The sequence below is a fragment of the Diachasma alloeum genome, unplaced genomic scaffold (assembly GCF_001412515.2).
Source record: "Diachasma alloeum isolate Michigan unplaced genomic scaffold, Dall2.0 Dall_scaffold_00566, whole genome shotgun sequence".
Lineage (NCBI taxonomy): Eukaryota > Metazoa > Arthropoda > Insecta > Hymenoptera > Braconidae > Diachasma > Diachasma alloeum.
In genome coordinates, this window is record NW_021680698.1 from 90402 (window position 1) to 109045 (window position 18644).

The 18644-nt window shown below is 38.4% G+C and overlaps 1 protein-coding gene across 1 annotated transcript; it reads right to left on the reverse strand.

Moving 5' to 3' along the window:
• Nucleotides 1-662: 662 nt before the first annotated feature.
• Nucleotides 663-3967, reverse strand: LOC107043393. The gene is made up of 3 exons (XM_015264889.1): nt 3758-3967; nt 3088-3635; nt 663-2913 (listed from the first exon to the last, which is right to left on the reverse strand). Exons 1-3 carry the CDS (start codon nt 3965-3967, stop codon nt 663-665), a joined length of 3009 nt encoding a protein of 1002 aa, XP_015120375.1.
• Between the last annotated feature and the right edge of the window lie 14677 nt (nt 3968-18644).

Genomic DNA, 18644 nt, shown 5'->3' on the forward strand with positions numbered 1-18644 from the left:
TGAATGCCAATGCTAAATTCTATACGTTGCCCACGCTAAGAGAATACTTTTGGAGCAGACGGTACGACAGAAACAGGTGGCCCCCAAAATCGACCCTCTCTCTCGGCTCACTTCGGGCGGCTCAGTGCCCTTTCCAGTGTATGTAGATACGCGATGCGCTCGGCCTGATGTTATGGAGTCAAAATTTTTCTTGTCCGATACGACTACCGCGTATCTCGATGAGAAAATGATTTTTTTAGTTTTTGATTTTTTTCCTCTTCTTAGTAAATCCTAAAATTTTGTAACCGCCCATATTTTTTTGTCATAAAATTCCAAGTCAACCAATTTGGCATGCAATTCAAGCTCCTGAAAAATTGAACGGCAAGTTGGTTGACTTAGAATTTCGATTAACTCGTTTTTATCATCTTCTTTGTATAATTTCAATTTTTTTCATCGGTTTTCTTTAGTTGTATTTAGAACCTCTATGTATTCAGTGCTTGGCACTTTTCATGATTTCATCACTTTTTGTTTCCAGAACGCTCGGACCCGTTCTTGGCGAGTTTTGTTTGTAAAAATATATTTTTGTATTTGGGGAGATTTCACACATTTTCGTAATGACATATTTTTAATCCTGGAATTCATTACATAGAGAGTAACGCTCGTCCTGAGCGAGTGTTTTCCTGCTAGTTTTTCTTTCGTGGCGATCTTGTCAACAAATATTTTTTGTAAATAATGGAGGAGCCTGAGGTAAAGTGAAACGTCTGTCGGAAGGACGACAGTGTGGGAAGGTCCCGCACTGCAGAGGGAATTGAGTTCCCCAAATAAGCCGCAGATACGTGGAAGGAGGATCGCATGGCTTCAGTCCTGAAAGGCTTGATCATAAGGGGAGTCACCTCACCCCTCACCGGCCGCACGGCCCGACTGGCCACAAAAAAGTCAGCCAGATACACCGGCTGACCAAAGCGGAGGATCTTGTAAGTGAGGCACGCGAGGAAGTACGTTCTGCGCACCTCACACGTCGTCCACCTAAGCCGCAGACGATAGGGAGTGATGTGCTCGTCTCTCCTTGCCCCAAAGATGTATCTAACCGTCATATTGATGAGACGCTGAATCACAGTAGCAAGTACACCAGACAGACCATCATATACAAGACAGCAGTAGTCGATCAGGGGGAACACCAAAGCCTGAATGAGGTGTTTACGCAGACCCAGAGTGGTACTGGCTCTAAAGAACCGGAGGCGGTACATGACAGAGTGAACCCTCTGCGTCACATACGCCACATGTCCCTTCCAAGAGAGCTTGTTATCCAGAACCACTCGCAGGCTGCGTACGGAAGTATCAAATGGAATTGCAGAGCCACCAACGCTGACAGACAAATCAGGCAAGGAATAGACATCGTTAACGAAGACATTAAAGCCAAAAATGATGGCTTTCGTCTTCGCCACATTCAGCTTCAGCCGATTTGCATTAGCCCAGTCTATCGCACGGTTAGCAGCGTTGCTCATGCGACGAGTGGCATCCTCTAACTCCTCACGTGGAAAGGTCAGGTAAATCTGGAGATCATCAGCATATATCAGATGCCGAACTCCAGGCCCCACGTTTACACCGACATCATTAATGAACAGGAGGAATAGCAGAGGACCTAGAACAGATCCCTGCGGAACTCCTCTGTTCAGATGACAGAAAGATGAACAGTCACTCGCCCCGCCTAGTGTAGCCTGCGAATGACCACCCAGATATGATGCAAGCCACCTCACTGAAGAAGCTGAGGAGCCATAGCCTAACAGCATCCGCAGCAGCAACACATGACAAACGGAAACGAACGCCTTGCTGAAGTCGAATAACAGTAGCATCGTCAGCTGCCGTCTGTCAATACCTGTCCTAATGTCGTCTGTCAGTTTCCATAGCGCCGTCTGCGTCCCATTGAATGGACGAAAGCCCGTCTGCAGGGAGTCCAGAATGAAGCGCTCAGCAAGAAAGCCGGAGATTTGCTGGGAAGCAAGTTTCTCCAGCACCTTGGAGAGGAAACAGAGCAAGGCAATCAGCCTGAAGTCATTAGGTGACACAGGGTTTTTCACCTTGCCAAGCGCAATAATAAGGGACCTCCTGCACTCAGAGGGAAAGCAGGACCGAGCGAAAGAGATATTAAAGAGCATCACTAGATGAGGTGTTAGAATCGGCAGGGCAGCCACAACCACCGACCGGGGAACACCATCAGTCCCTTTAGCTTCGGTAGAGAAATGCCGAACAGCCTTCTGTACCCCATCAGCAGTGACTGGCCTGAAGGAGAAACCCACGGCAGGAGGAATGGCCCCTAGCTCAGCCGAGTTCAAGAACCCATCCAGCGAAAGCTCTGTCTCGTCAAAGGACACTCCAGTAAAGCAACGATTCAAGACATCAGGATCGAAATCGGGTCTTGAGTCATCCCCAGTCACCACACCAAGCCTTCTGAGCTCCTTCCAGATAAGCGAAGGGTCAGAGGGAGGCTCCAGCCTGCGCTGGAAGAAAAGTTGACGTGCCACCTCAACCTCACGATGAGCATGATCACGAGCCGTGCGATAGATTAAGAGTGCCTGACGAGAGTGAGTACGTTTGTATACACGGTAAAGGCGATCTCTCTCCACTACAAGAGCAATGATCTCATCAGTAAACCACGGCTTGCGCTTCGAGGACTCCCTTACCGTCTTGAGCGGGACAGCAGCGTCCATAGCGACGCCAAGATTACCGCCCAGACACGCAGTCATTTCGTCTGGAGACGACAGGCCATCGAACACCGACCACTCACTCCCAGCAAGCTGCGACAATAGCACATCAAGATCCAGAGCGGCAAAATCCCTGTAAGTGAAGTCCTTACTCACAGATGGGCGAGGCAGGACAGCCTGTATTGTTGCAGTGATAAGATCGTGAGCATCCACAAAGGGGGCCTCTGTCTTCCTGTAAGATAGAAGCGTGTCATCATGATCAATCAGGCACAGATCAAGCCAGAAGTCTGAGCCATGAGTATGCTGAGTGGCTCCGTGCGGCACAAGGCTCAGAGAAAAATCGGAGCAAAGCATGCACCAGAGCCGCATCAGGGTTGCTCATAGACCAACACAACTGACAACTGACCAATAACTGACAGGCAGCTGATCGGCATTGAAATCCCCAAGGATGACCTTGGAGCTATAATCCTGAAGAAACCCCTGTAGAGAGGAGATGAAGTCATTACCCTGGAAGAAAGGAGCATGTGGCGGCCTATATACCACTGCAACAAAGACTGGAAAGACACCATGACAGGATATTTCACAGAACAGATACTCGGGGAAACCGGGTCTTTTAGTCCACACATGAGAGGAAGATGCAAGAACTGTGACCCTGAAGCAGTTATTGATGAAAAAAGCTACCCCGCCACCACGCGTATTGCGATCACGTCTGAAGAGCCTATAGCCTTCCAGCGAAACGAAATCGTCATCAATAAGAGGGCAAAGCTTAGTCTCTGATATGGCGATAACTTTAAATGGAGGATGAGATTCTAAGAAGAGCCTGACTCTCTCAATGTGAGCTCTGAGAGAGTTCACATTCAGATGACAGACACGCAAACCCTCCAATTCCAGCATGGCTGCCGCCTGACTGTGCTCAAGGTAGCAATGTGGAATGAGCGAAAGCGGAGCGGGAGACTGAGAAAAAGAAGAGAGAGAAAAAGAAAGATTGGAGACAGGAGATATAGCAGAAGCAGAAGAGTTTATTGAGGGCCCGCCACGAAGTTTTTTAATTCGGCCATCGATGAGATTCTAATTGCAGTATCCTCCTTCTTTTTCTTTATGAAGACAGCTCCATTTCGAATGAAGGTATGAAAGCCTCTCTCCTTGGCAGCAGTCCTCACAGCGCGTCTGAGATTATGGAGATCTTGCGGGAGGAACTCGTTGATGTTGATGAGTGATGGCTGCAGGGGAAGTCTCGCTCCAGAGGCAGACACAAGCTCAGCTGACAACTGAGACGAATGCAGCATGCCATGCCTTGCCTTCGAGATCACCTACTCTCGAACGAGTTCACCAGACGAGACTGTCACCAAAAGTGATGAGGACCTGGCGACACCATCAGCTGCCGTGCTCGTAGGTACTGAAGAAACTGCAGCTCTATCATCAGCGGCATCCACAGTCGCCGCTCGGAAAAGCGCAGACCCCCTCAAGTTGATAAAACAACACCAGAAGAAATGAAAACAAAAATCTCAATGGATAATTGGGTTGTGGCATGAAATTTTATTATTAAAAAAAATGATGAAATACGAAAATGGGATGAAAAATATTAGATACGTATTTTTTTATTTTGGAAGAGAATGAAAAATCAAGAAGTTATGGCCAATTGAAGAAACGTTGAACTTATGACGTCACAATGGTTCGTATATGAGCGTTTTGGCGTGACGTCATAAGTTCGACGTTTTCAATCGCCTACGATTTGTTTATTTTTCATTATTTTTCGAAATACGTATCTAATATTTTTCATTCAATTTTCATATTCAACAATAAAAAATTTTGATGCAAAACTCCAATTGCCTATATACGTCGTCAATCTCATGGAAAAAAACGCGATCACTAGTTTTTAACTTCCCGACCCGAAGAAAGTTATTGTAATGACCCCAAAATCGAAAGTGGAAATTTAATAATATCTCGACGTTTCATGACTCCTGAAATCTTTCTATGATGTTTTTGAACACATGTCTGTGTGTGTGTGTGTGTGTGTGTGTGTGTGTGTGTGTGTGAGTGACCCGAAAATTTTGGGACACGATTTCTCTTGAACCAACGATGCAATTTGATTTTTTTTTCAATCTACGCATCTCCGTGTAACTTAGAACTGATTAGTTTTTGAAGACGATCGACTTGCGGTTCTTCAGTTATTTACAAAAAAAATGTGAAAAAACGTCAAAAATGATGTTTTTTTTGCAAATTTGGCTATTTCTCCTGAAGAAATGATGCAATTTGAATTGTTTTTCATGCAATCGACGCGTCTTTGTGTAGAATATATCTGACTGAATTGAAAAAGAAATCGTCTCAGCGGTTGTTTAGTTATTTCAAAAATAATACTTCTGATTTTTTTTTACTCGCAATTTTTGAAATGGAAAATGTTAAAAATTCTAAAAATTGAAGGAATTAGGGGGCCTTCGCTTTTTCCGGGGTCAAAAAAAAGATTTTTTTTTACATTTTACTATCCTACCACTATTTCAAAATATTGTAGAGAAAGCATTTTTCAGAAATTCCAAATATTGACAGAACTACAGGGCCCCAACGCCGAGCGCATGCAGGTAGGCAGGTGCACTATGGTTGCAGCGCAACAATAGAGTCTTTCAGCGCTGCTAGAGACGTACGAGATTAGATTATAGGCGGGAGGTGCTCCTTTGGGAAACTGTTGACATTCGATAGTGTTCATACCTGTGTCTTTAAAATTAGTTTGCAATGAGTGTTCCTAATAGACTTCAGTCCATTGCGCATCCTCGAACGGGGTAGTTGATTTTTGTAGCACGACTCTCGAAATAGAAATGGACAGAAAAGGATCCCGGACAAATTCGAATAATCCTTCGCGTGCGAAAAACGTAAATTCCGTGGCAATCAGTATACCAAAGTAGGTAATACATCATTCGTAAGTGCATCAGTAGCTAAACTAAGGAAGAGAGCCGCTGGAAAATTCGATATCACCGACAATAGTCATTATTATCTCATTAACTTTATGACAGTTTTTTCCGCTATTAGTAGTGCAGTGATTTGCAAAAATTGTTAGGGTGACATAAACTTTTCGAAAGGTTCAATTCGTGGTTTGGGATTTCGTATTGTTCTACAATGTAAATGTGGCGAAAAAGACGTACCTTCTAGCCCAATGATAGACAGAAAATATGAAATAAACCGTCGCATATTTTTTGTGTTTTGACTTCTTGGTATGGGTTTGAAAGGTCTCAATGTTTTTGTTGGACTTATGGACTTAGGAGTGAGTGTTAGTAATACGTTCTATTACTCGTGTTTACTGATCGTATTACTGATTGGCCAATTGACCGGAAAAGTCGTAGATGTCGAAATAAAGTCGAGTTTCTGTCAAGGATGCAAAATGAAGTTGAAAAAACTGGAGGAAAGGAAAATAACTCAAAGAGAATTCAATGATTGGATGGAGGAACATGAAGAAGTTTGCACACATAATCATAATGGAAGTTCTGGAAAAATGGAAGTTGACGCTATCACTGATATGTTCAAAAGATCTGAAGAAAAATATGGAGTTCAATATACTATATACGGTGGTGATGGTGACTGCAAAACATTTCCTGCTATTCAAAATGCGAAGCCTTATGGCAAAGAGAATAGTAATGAGAGTTTGAATTCTTTGATTTGGTCCTTCACTCCTAAGCACCTGCATTCAGGGACGAAAATTGTGAAAATAGCAACATACCTGGCTGTTTGTATATTCAATGACGGACCCTGATGGCCCCCTGGCACCTGTCCAGGACAGAATGCGGACAAACATTGGGGACGTCTTCAGGACGTCCTGGTGTGTCATTTTAAGACGTCCTAAAGACAGAGCGGAACTTTGGAAAGTCCTTATGAGACAGTTTGCGCACGTCCGCCGGGCGTCTCAATTATGTCCTTAAGATGCATTTGCATATTTTTCTCCTGACTGGGAGATAGCTGGCGGACGTATATGGGACACTCGATTAGAATGTCCGAATATCTGCGGGATGTCTTTACGATATCTTTAGGACGTCTTATTGTTTTTCTTTATGAATTTGGAGACAGCTGGCGGACGTGCATGGGACACTTGATTAGAATGACAGGATGTCCGCGGGATGTCTTTACGATATCTTTGGGACGTCTTACTGTTTCTCTTTATGAATTCTCGGACAGCTGGTAGACGTGTATGGAACACTCGATTAGAATGTCCAGATGTCCGCGGGATGTGTCTACGATATCTTCAGGACGTCTTCTTGGTTTTCCTTATGAATTTGGAGACAGCTGGCGGACGTGTATGGGATACTTGTGTATTATGGCAGGATGTCCGCGGGATGTCTTTACAATATCTTTAGGACGTCTTATTATTTCTCTTTATGAATTCGCGGGCAGCTGGCGGACGCGTATGGGACACTCGATTAGAATGTCCCGATGTCCGCGGGATGTCTACAATATCTTTAGGACGTCTTATTGGTTTTCCTGATGAATTTGGAGACAGCTGTTGGACATGTATGGGACATTGGATTAGAATAGCAGGATGTTCGCGGGATGTCTACGATATCTTTAGGATGTCTTATTGTTTTTATTTTATGAATGTGGAGAGAGCTGGCGCACGTGTATGGGACACTTGAGTAGAAGGCAGGATATCCGCGGGATGTCTCTACGATATCTTTAGGACGTCTTATTGGTTTTATTTATGAATTTGGGGACAGGTAGTGGACGTGGATAAGACATCTATGACATCTGTGACATAAATATTCTGATTGACAATCGAACTCAACGCATCGGGGGAAGTGTCGACGCTGGCACTAGTTCTCTAGAAATAAAAGACTATGATCAAGAGAAAAATATGAAAATTCTTCGACTTGAGTGGACAATGCACTCGAGTAGGACTATACAGAGAATGATGTAGCATCACCATCTGACAGTAATTTTTAACTTGGAAAGTCTCAAGTGATTTTTCAATCGTCTACTATTAGTATTATAATGTTGAATATCTCAAAAGAAGAAAGACAGACGATAGATTCGGAGAGTAGAGATTAGTACTTGTCGACCGTGCGGGGATGCAGGCGATTATTTTGGTTTAGGAAGCGCAGACTTATCAACGACATCGAAGGAAATTCTGCTAGTAGAAACATGAAAATCTGCAAATTGGATTAAATAGATCAAAAGAAAAACTGTCTCATGTACTTGAACATCAACGCATATATATTATATCATGAACTAGAGAACGAAAAATATACTCGCACACATCAAAACAGCCGTGATGATGGCCCCATCATCATTGGGGGAGTGTTGGAAATCTCCCAAGATGAGTCCAATACGTACACTCGACGTCACACTATATACATGCACAAACACAACCTCACACCTTATGTATCCTCAGTACGTTTATACTACACGTGTAAATCCGTGTCACTTTCTTGTACCTAATCCCTGTATAAGGTTTAATACAGACTTATCCTATGTAGCAATGCATATTTTTGTCATATTTTTATGGCTATTGTTTCCATTATTCCTCGACAATATTCTTACACACTATTCACCCGTATTTAACTCAGAGCATCTTCATTAATTTCTATAAAATAAGATGAACATAAACTCAAACGTTTGCTTTTATAATTTGAAATAAAGAATTAAATTCTTTTTTAAAGAAATATTCAGTCGGACATGACTAAAATAAGTACTAACACAGTTTATGTGTATTATTGTTTTCGCTTTCTTCGTTAAATCTCATTATAGATTTTTTAATAGTACTGAACATCAATCTTTTCCATCAACCAATATGAAATTAATGAAAAAACATAAAGCTCAAAATTAACTTTTAAAACTTCAAAATTCAATGAAACGAATCTCTTTATGGAGAATTATTTAGTCAGACTGGACTAAAACTCATACCAAAATACAATGAATTAGCTGTACTGATGTTATCAAACGTAATAGCTCAACTCCTCTCACCCTGTTTTGTAATGACTGCCATCACTGATGCTCTCGTGACAAAATATGAATAAACCATTATTCACAGTGATGATTTCAATATAATCTCACAATGAATAATAATATCCTAGTAGAAAATAAAGTTTTATCACTGCAATCGATAATCACATGTGAGAAAATTGAATACAAAAAGTTTGCGCTTTCTTCAAGAAACTGTAATGATTTTCAATTGGAGCTCCATAAAAATTACGTGGTAGTTTTATTAAAATGCTATCAACATTCGATTATAAATTTAAGTTGTTTTTCGCGTCGATTTCTATTTGAATTGGTCAATCATTGCGTTTTTAATATGTATTTCATGTAAAAAGTCAATAGAAGCAGATTTTGTAGAGAACTTATGCAGTCTGAATCTTTAGCAAAGATTTCTTGGGCATGAATTTGCAATGTTTTTTTCGATTTGTGAGGAGAAAAAAAATAGTAAAAAAATATGAAAATTATATCCGATAATTTGTATACAAATCTCAAAAGAATAATTAATATGGACAGCTAAGATGTTGCAACTTTTATCTGAAAATGGAATGAATGTAATATATATGAAATCATCACACGGTAAAGATGCACAACCTTCAATGGATTAGCACAAAAAATAAATACAATTTTTGAATCGAATTCTGATGAAAATTCGCACAGAGTCCTAACAAATTCAGCAGAATTTCATGAAGAAAGCAACAGGTTTGTCTATAAAATTTTCTGATCCGTGATCATTAGTAAGGAAATAATAATTAAGATAAAAATAATGATGAACACAATGTTCTGGAAAGTGCGTTTATACAAAGCTAATGGTGGAAAAAGGAGAGAAAAAAATCCATTTCGAGTCCTTTAGTTGGAGTGATGGTGGTAAGCATCTCAATCATGTCTTCGAGCCATTATTGAGACTTACGGGAGCTCGTATATTTCGACACGCGCAAAAACTTCAAATTTCAGAGCGAAGAAAATCGCAAGGAATCCAGAAGAAATATATTGAAAATTATGGTGGATTCCTCATTTATTTTTTAGGCTCTCTTAATCACTCTCCCCAATTTTCTCATCAGTCTCTTCAACTTTCTCACCAGTCTCTTCAACTTCCTCACCAGTCTCTTTAACTTCCTCATCGCTGCTTCGACTTGCATCCTTCAGAAGTTCACTATCCTCAGGGTGTTTCTTATCATCATCATTACTCTCGGATTCACTATCCTCCGTCTCCGATTCTCTAGCATGCTTCTCCGACTGATTATCTTCCACTTCTGATTCATCATCAGCCTTCCGTGATCCATTAACATCCGGCACAATACCCATCAGTAAACATTGATTATGGTGGATGCATATTCAATTCAATCAATCAATTTAGAACTTTCAGAGCACTCACACTAGAACTTTTTGTACTCAGTATTCACAGAAATATGTGCAATATTCCCGGGAATGATTACTTTCTACCGTAAAATCCACTAATGATTTCACTATTAAGTTTTTCAACGCTCTTCAGTGGGTCATTCAACATTTTTTCAAGTAGATACACTCATACACTGGAGAAACCCCATGAAGATCAATTATCAATTGCAGAACTTTTGAAACTCAGTAGTAAATCCCTCAGTGATTAATGATTATGGATGATTTGAATCACATTAATAAATGGGGGAAAAATGAAAAACTAGGCAAGTTCCCTGGGTGATTTTCTTAGTAGTATACACCCCGAAACCCTCAAAATTATCGGATATTTCTCGAAAGCTTCATTGCCAATAAAGGTGTTAAGCTTTGCAGGATAAAAATCCCGAGTGCGCAGCAAGGATTTTTCGGCAAAACTTTCATATTTCGAATGATTTTGAAGGTCGAGGGGCATTCGGCGAATTATTTCTGACCTTCGGATCTGGACAAGCAGAGGACAGTATTACGATATTTAACGGGAATCCGGTTTAAAAATTATTGCAAAGCTGGAAGGAGATATTCAGTAGTAATACCACTAGTGCTCCAAAATTATCGATTACTTTGCGATAACTTCGTTGCGTAGAAAAAATGTGTCAAATTTTGCAGGCTATAATTTTTCTGTTAAATTTGGCACATTTTTTCTATGCCGGGAAGTTTGAGGAAAATAACCGATTAATTTTGGCGCACGAGTGGTATTTGTCGGATAATTTCTTTTATTTGGTTTTTCGGTTGATCAGAATGCAGTATTTCGAGGGAAAAAAAATGTATAGCGACTGTGAAATATTCACCAACAAATGAATAGCTATGAGGAAATATTCAAGCTAGGAGGAAATATCCGAAATAAAACTGTTTGACAGCCTCAAATACTGCACTCTGATTGGCTGCCACCTGAGAAAAATAAATAATCACTGGAATACTAATCTGGATATACTTTATGGCATTGAATAGTGCACTCTGATTAACCAGAACCCGCTGGTCAGAAATAATACCTTAGAATATAATTCATGGCCCTGTAAATAGCGATGTCGTTTAGCAATAAAACCATCCTGAAGATTGAGTGAGAATTGTTGGTCCAAAATTCGGACTCCAAATGGAACGGCAATACCTATGACAATTTTAGCTTGATAACTTGAGGAATTATGGCACTAGATATCGACAGTCCAATAACATTTTTATTTTCATCATATTCACGTTGATATTCATGGGACCTGACGACTGAGGACAAAACCGAATCGATAGTTGCAGATGTATATTCCAATTTTCGTTGGAAGCCATTAGAAATAGAAGGGTCATTTCACTTATTACGAATTGATCATTTTGCGCTAAGCGTCGCCTTTTTATCAAGTTTTGATACATCTTTCTACTCGATAAGAAGTGACTTCCTTCACAAGATAAACGTGATTTCATGTTTCTTAAAAATGTTTTTCGAATGAAAATTGTTCTTGACCTCCACATGGTTAAAAAAGAAATTTAACAAAGTCTTCTTAACGGTGAAAACATAACTTTGTTTCTCTAAAAAAAAGTGGGAATTCGGAATAGTTTACAAATGACTTCCTTCAGTATAGTAGAGGGTAGTTTTTCTAATTTGATGGTGGAGACAATGTTACTCAACGCTCGCGCCCCAAGGGATGTCAGAGTTTACAACTATCTTCCTTCAGTATGATAGAGAATAATACTTGGACCTTGGTAGCGGCGACGAAATTATTCAATGCTCGTGATCAAGCGTTAGGTGGGGGGAGTCGTGGTGAAACAATCCCTCTCGATCGACAGTTAAGGGGGGACTATGGTGAAACTCAAAAGTTCTTGCTCGATGAAGGGAGCCATCGAGCAAGTCTTGATACGTGAAGGGCCTGCCTTAAAAAAGTCTAAAAAATTTTGGACCGCACCCATTTTGGCCGATATGTTAAGGTTAAACGTTTTCTTTAATGATTTTGCTTTAAGGGGTCTCATCAGTGCTCTCTACTTGTGGGAAACTTCGCGAAGTGCTAAAGATAATTAATTCGAATCGTGTCTTATTCGGTACATTGAAAAAGATGATGAAAAATTCGAGGACTTGGATCGCTTCAAGTTCTATATAATTATGTATCTCCGAAAATGGAAAAAAACGACTGAAAAATGAAAAATTAAAAACCCCCGACGAACAAGTGGTAAATTGACTGATTTAAAACGAGAAAAATAAAAACTGAGGACCAAAACTCAATAAATTATAAGAAAACTGATGGAATCAGGGGAACATGTTCAATATCGTGACAATTCGAAAGGGCTAGGAAAGAGAAATGAGAGCAAAGTCGGGGGGACGCATGCAATGATGACTATTTTGGTGTCCCCCCGACTTTGCTCTCTTGTTTCTCTCTCCTAGCCCTTTCGAATTGTCACGATATTGAACATGTTCCCCTGATTCCATCAGTTTTCTTATAATTTATTGAGTTTTGGTCCTCAGTTTTTATTTTTCTCGTTTTAAATCAGTCAATTTACCACTTGTTCGTCGGGAGTTTTTAATTTTTAATTTTTCAGTCGTTTTTTTTTCATTTTCCCCTTTTTAAATAATTCCATTTGAAATTTTTTTGTTGGGTATTCTTAATATTCATTTTTTCCTTTTCAGTGATAATCAAATCATTTTTTAGTTCGATTTTTATTTTATCCATCGGGGAGTTTTTCCTCTCCTTTGTTTCTGTTTTCTTTTTTTCTTATTTTCTTCTTTTTATTCGCTTTTACATCTTGTTTGGCCGTTTTCTAATGTCTTCTATTGTTAACACTGTATTGGTTGGAACAATTACAATTACAAAAGGGCTTCGTAGTGCGAATCCTCGAAGCTTTCTCATCGTTTTCAATCCAAGAATACATTTTTTAACCTGGTTTTTTATATAGTTGTGTCCGGACAAAGTCGTTGAGGAAAGGGGTTAGCGTATATAGCGGGTCAAACGTATATGCATATTCATATTTCAGGGTAATGTTGCATGGAGGGGAGATTTTTTCCCTTGCATGTGGTTAAAAAAAAATTTTTTTTTGAGGCCAAAAATGATTACGAAAAAACTTGGAGAACATGGCCACAAAGAGTCATTTTTCCTTTTTTTTTAGAGAGAGAGGGGACGTTTTCACCGTAAAAGACATTTCGCAGCAGAAAAATAGATTTTTTTTTTCTGAAAATTCAAAATTTTCCCGACAAAAAATGGAACGTTCAACTTTTTTTCAACAACGTGGAGGTCAAGTACAATTTTCAAACATCAAATTATATGTAATACATCTTGTGAAGGAGTTGAGGTAGAGGGCTGAAATTCTAGGAAAAATCACTTCTTATCGAGTACAAATATATATCAAAAGTTGGTTCAAATCCCAGACTTGGCGCAAAAAAATCGGTTGGTAATTTGTAGAATGATCCAATATTTAAAAAAGTAAAAAAAATTTAATTGTTTCCATTTCAAAATACTTTATCAGATGTTCCATATCTCGATGATATCGAAATATTAATACCCTTCAAGGGTGAAACCTCCTGATTTTCACGATAGTAAAGACATCTTAGGAAATATCCCTTCCATAGGGATGCGGGTGGTCTTGATCGGAAGCTAGAGATGTTTGAATTTTTCACAGTATGGATAAAACGACCATACGACTTGGAAAAAATTGAAACTTACTTGTCATCGCCTCGATATGCACGTCTTCGATTACATTAGGGGCTGATGATTCACTCAAGGCCCATTTATGAACTTTACCAGGCCAAAATAAGTTGGCAAGAGCTTGTAACTTGGACTGTAAGTTCTTAATATTACCAACTTGCTTTACTGCTTTCTTTTCAACAATAACTCCTTTCCCACAGTAAATCTGGAATAAGAAAATCCTTCATGAAAGTACCGCAACGTATCTATATGCCAAAATTTGATTGAACATGGTTTTGTTTATTTTTTCCTTAATGAACCAAATTATAAATGTATCGCTCGAAAGAGGAGCGAATTTATATAGATTAGTGTAAACTATGGAATATAGGAAGGCAATCAAAGTGAAAAAAAATTTGTCACGGGCAGCAGGATTACTGGAAAAAAAACCATTGAGTAAAAAACTTGATGGAGATAAATAGTATAAGGATATTCAAGTACTTCGTATAGTTTCGTAGAGAAGATATTATAGATTTGGGGTATTTCAATTATGAACTTTGTCAACTGAATTACGTGAGAATATTTTGAAAAAAAAACAGGGATAACCAGCGTTAATCGAAATATATTTTGCGAAGAATGATTTGTTTCTAAATGTTTTCTTCTTCTAATCTCCTCATAAATTAATTATGAAAATTGTTTGAACTTCTGCAAACTCATTTTTTGACAGGGAGTCAGTTTCCGGTAAAATTCTCATTTATCCAGTTTTGTACCTTCGAAATTTCAAATTTTGGCCAGACTTGTCAAATGCTTTCAGCAATATTCAAAGCACCTAAAATATTTTTTCCTTTCTTTGTTTCAATTTTATGACGCGTAAAAAAAGTTTCGTTTCCTTATTTTGGAGTTTTTTATAATAATAATGATAATAGTGAAAATAATAATATTATTGTTATTATTATCATTATATTATCATTGATTATTTTATTTGAATAATAATCATTTTTGGTTTCAGAAGAGGTTTTGAGTTTCAAATGTGCATTTCCGACGGAAATTTACCGTTATTTCGATTGAGCATGGTTTTAATTGGCGCACACCATCGGTAAAGCCCTTAGATCATAAAAACAAGCAGGCGACCGACCCTATTCGACAGAAGACTTGTGACACCACACTGTTATATCAAAAGTCTTCATTTTTCTGCTACCAATTACATTGGTTATAAGCTTCCGAAGGGAAGAAGTGCATCGTCTATTTTTTATTTTTATTATTTCAACCGTAGTATATAAAATCATTTCGTCCTCTTAAAAATTTCATATGTAAAATTATGTGGTTTTACTCCGATTCAATTATTTCTCTCGATTTCATTCGTATTTTCCAAAACAGACTGATCTGTGCTGATGAATACACGTCCCATTCGAATTCAAAAAAATCATTCTCATTCCAGATGGTATTCCATAGTGCAACTTTTCTTCTTTCATATGGAATAGCGTTCCGAATTTGGATCAACTATTGAAATCAAATTATAGTTCGATAAGACATATGTTTTTTTCTTTCAATCAAATACTCAAAACAATTATCTAACTAACTTCATCCCTCGGGAATCGATTCGTAAGAAGCTCAATTACATCTTCGTCGTAAATTAATATTTTCACTAATTTCGATCTTGTTCCGAAATATCCGTTGAAAAGGACTAAAGCATAAAATCTTGTCCCATTAATATTCTGCACTCCAATATTGGCAAACACCATGCCTGTCAATCTATAAAAAATTATCGTTGTAAAAATACTATCTCATGTTATCATTTTGGAGCTTTGGATGGAGGTCATCGAGACAAGTATTTAAAAAAAAAAAAAATTTAATCCCTCGAGAAGTAAAGGAGTTATTGGCCAAAATGGGTTTCCACAAAAAATTGAATATCTCGCGAACCGCTCGGTCGATTTTGCCCATTCAAAATACCATTCGTCTATGTCATGAAAGCTACGAACATACCAAATTTCAAGTCAACAACAACATTTTTTATCGAGTTATCGCGCGCACAACGTTTTTCACAAAAAAACCGATTAACGGCAATATTCCTAGACTCAGCAGTGATTGGTCTATGTATTATGAATGATTCAGGTAGAGATCATCGAGACGAATATTTTGAAAAAAAAAAGTTGAAATCGGTGCATTTATTGAGGAGATATAGCTGAAAAACGAAATTTAAACAATTGGCAATATCTCAGGAACTACTGGACCGATTGAGCCCAAATGGAGCCACAAAGTGGGGCTTATTCATAGCTATCATCAGTAAAAATTTCAAGTTTTTATCTGCGAATTTCACCGTATTTATGTTAAAATTTCTAAAAATAAACCCCCAAAACAGCCATTCTGCACATACATACGTATAGACGCAACCTTAAAAACATCATTTTTTCACGTTTCATGACATTCTAGATCATTTGCAATGAAAATTAGAAAATCGAAAAATCGACCAAAAATAATGCTTCCCTTCGGAAGCAAAAATCTAGAAAATCAGTGTTTCCCCAAACTTTACGGCAGATTCTGTTTTTTCTTTGTCAAAGTAAACCTTTTCCCAGAATATAACTCCATTCGACGATGCTAAATCATTGTCTTCTGAAAGTTTCGACAAATAGTATATTTCTTTGTGAATAACAAAAAGAGAAAAATATTTTTCATGAAAAAAACAATCAAAAGAAAATGTAAAAAAACATTGTTTTCAGATATTTCACGTAAAAGAGTCTATAGAGTCTACATATTACCCCGATAATATGCGAATTTCTCAAATATTGTTGGTGATTTTGGGGACTTTTCGATGGCGTGCGCTAATTGAAACCATGCGCAATGTATTGAAAATTTCTGAAGGAAATTCAGATTGAGAATAAAAAAAAAAGTACCTCTTCTGAAAAACAAATCACCCCAGAAACTCATAAATTAAAAATTAAAAAAAAAAATATTTTTTGGGTTCAATGAAAATCCCGAATATTGTAAAGATAAAATTATTCAGACTGGAAATTAGGCGAAAACTAGATAAGGAGCCTGAACAAAATTTTAATTTTGAAGGCTCACAACCAGACCAATAATGAGCGGCATCTCCCAAATTGACATATTTCTTATAATTTCGAAGCATTGATGTTCAGAGTGGAAGAATAATTGTTTATAAATGCTTTGTGGAAAGAGGTCGTAATTGTAGAATATTTTAACTTTTCAATTATGTTAAGAATTCCCTTGAAGCACTTACTTGATGATATTTTTCAGATCTCGAAAATGTTTCCTTACGGTTCAAGATGCACCATTTAATTTGAACCTATAAAGTCAAAATCATAAAATCATTGAATCAAATTCGGTAGGGTCTGATGAGGGTAGAATAGAAGCTCTGATGTTCAACTACAAATATTAGGAAGGATTTTAACGAAAAATATATTGGTCAAAGTACTTGGATACCCTATCCGGCATTTCATCGTGGTCGGGTAAATCAATCGCGCACGTCATCTTATCGATCGCGTCTTTCTCGGGTTGTTGCATACTCGCCAATACTTCTGTAATAAATATAAATTATGACGTTCCACAATATCGATATTTTTTCAGAAAGTATATGAGGTATTTCACGCCAAATGAGTCAACCGCTGACCCTCACCCTCTTGGAAATTGATGGCGATTGTTTCTACGATTGGGGAGGTTGAAAAACTATATCTCAAATTTTTTCAGATTTTTTCCGCAGTCCAGTTCGGAGATATGATTTTTGTTTCGTTTTTCCGGTTTTTTTCAATAACTCGAGTTCTATCCATCCGATTTTAATTTATTAAGCGTCAAAATTTTTCATTTTTTACTGCCTATAAGAATATTTTTAGTGAAATTTTTTTTTCGATCTCTAGATGCGCATAATAACGACTTTTCAAATAAAAAAGTTGAAAAACTTGAATTTTGCAAATTACGTCACGGATGATTTGTTTAATTTTTTTTTCAGTAATTCTTATAATCAAATCAAGTATTTTGAGCCATCATACAAGTTGGGCATCATCCTGGCACAAAGTTGTTATGCGACAGTTTGCGCACGTCCGCCGGGCGTCTCAATTATGTCCTTAAGATGGACATTTTCATATTTTTCTCCTGACTGGGAGACAGCTGGCGGACGTGTATGGGACACTCGATTAGAATGTCCGGATATCTGCGGGATGTCTTTACGATATCTTTAGGACGTCTTATTGTTTTTCTTTATGAATTTGGAGACAGCTGGCGGACGTGTATGGAGCACTTGATTAGAATGACAGAATGTCCGCGGGATGTCTTTACGATATCTTTAGGACGTATTATTGTTTCTCTTTATGAATTCGCGGACAGCTGGCGGACGTGTATGGGACACTCGATTAGAATGTCCGGATGTCCGCGGGATATCTCTACAATATCTTTAGGACGTCTTATTAGTTTTCCTTATGAATTTGGAGACAGCTGGTGGACGTGTATGGGACACTTGATTATCATGGCAGGATGTCCGCGGGATGTCTTTACGATATCTTTAGGACGTCTTATTCTTTCTCTTTATGAATTCACGGACAGCTGGCGGACGTGTATGGGACACTCGATTCGAATGTCCGGATATCCGCGGGATGTCTTTACGATATCTTTAGGACGTCTTATTGTTTTTCTCTATGAATTTGGAGACAGCTGGCGGACGTGTATGGAACACTTGATTAGAATGGCAGGATGTCCGCGGGATGTCTTTACGATATCTTTAGGACGTCTTATTGTTTTTCTCTATGAATTTGGAGACAGCTGGCGGACGTGTATGGAACACTTGATTAGAATGGCAGGATGTCCGCGGGATGTCTTTACGATATCTTTAGGACGTCTTATTGTTTCTCTTTATGAATTCGCGGATTTGCTGGATCTATTTTATTTTAAATTTTTTCTTTTCGAAATTCCGTAAATTTGGTCGCAACACCTCAAAATGGCGTTGATTGACTTTGATTATAGACAGTATGAAGTGAATTTGATTGTA

Bases quoted from the DNA above. Each gene is read 5' to 3' on its own strand.
- LOC107043393 (XM_015264889.1), bottom strand. From the start codon at position 3,967: ATGCTGCATTCGTCTCAGTTGTCAGCTGAGCTTGTGTCTGCCTCTGGA. The intron at 3,636-3,757 runs GCAATTAGAATC...TCTTTTTCTCAG, and splicing joins AGAAAAAGAAGGAGGATACT to TCTCCCGCTCCGCTTTCGCT. The intron at 2,914-3,087 runs GTCAGTTGTCAG...TCTATCTTACAG, and splicing joins CAGCTGCCTGTCAGTTATTG to GAAGACAGAGGCCCCCTTTG.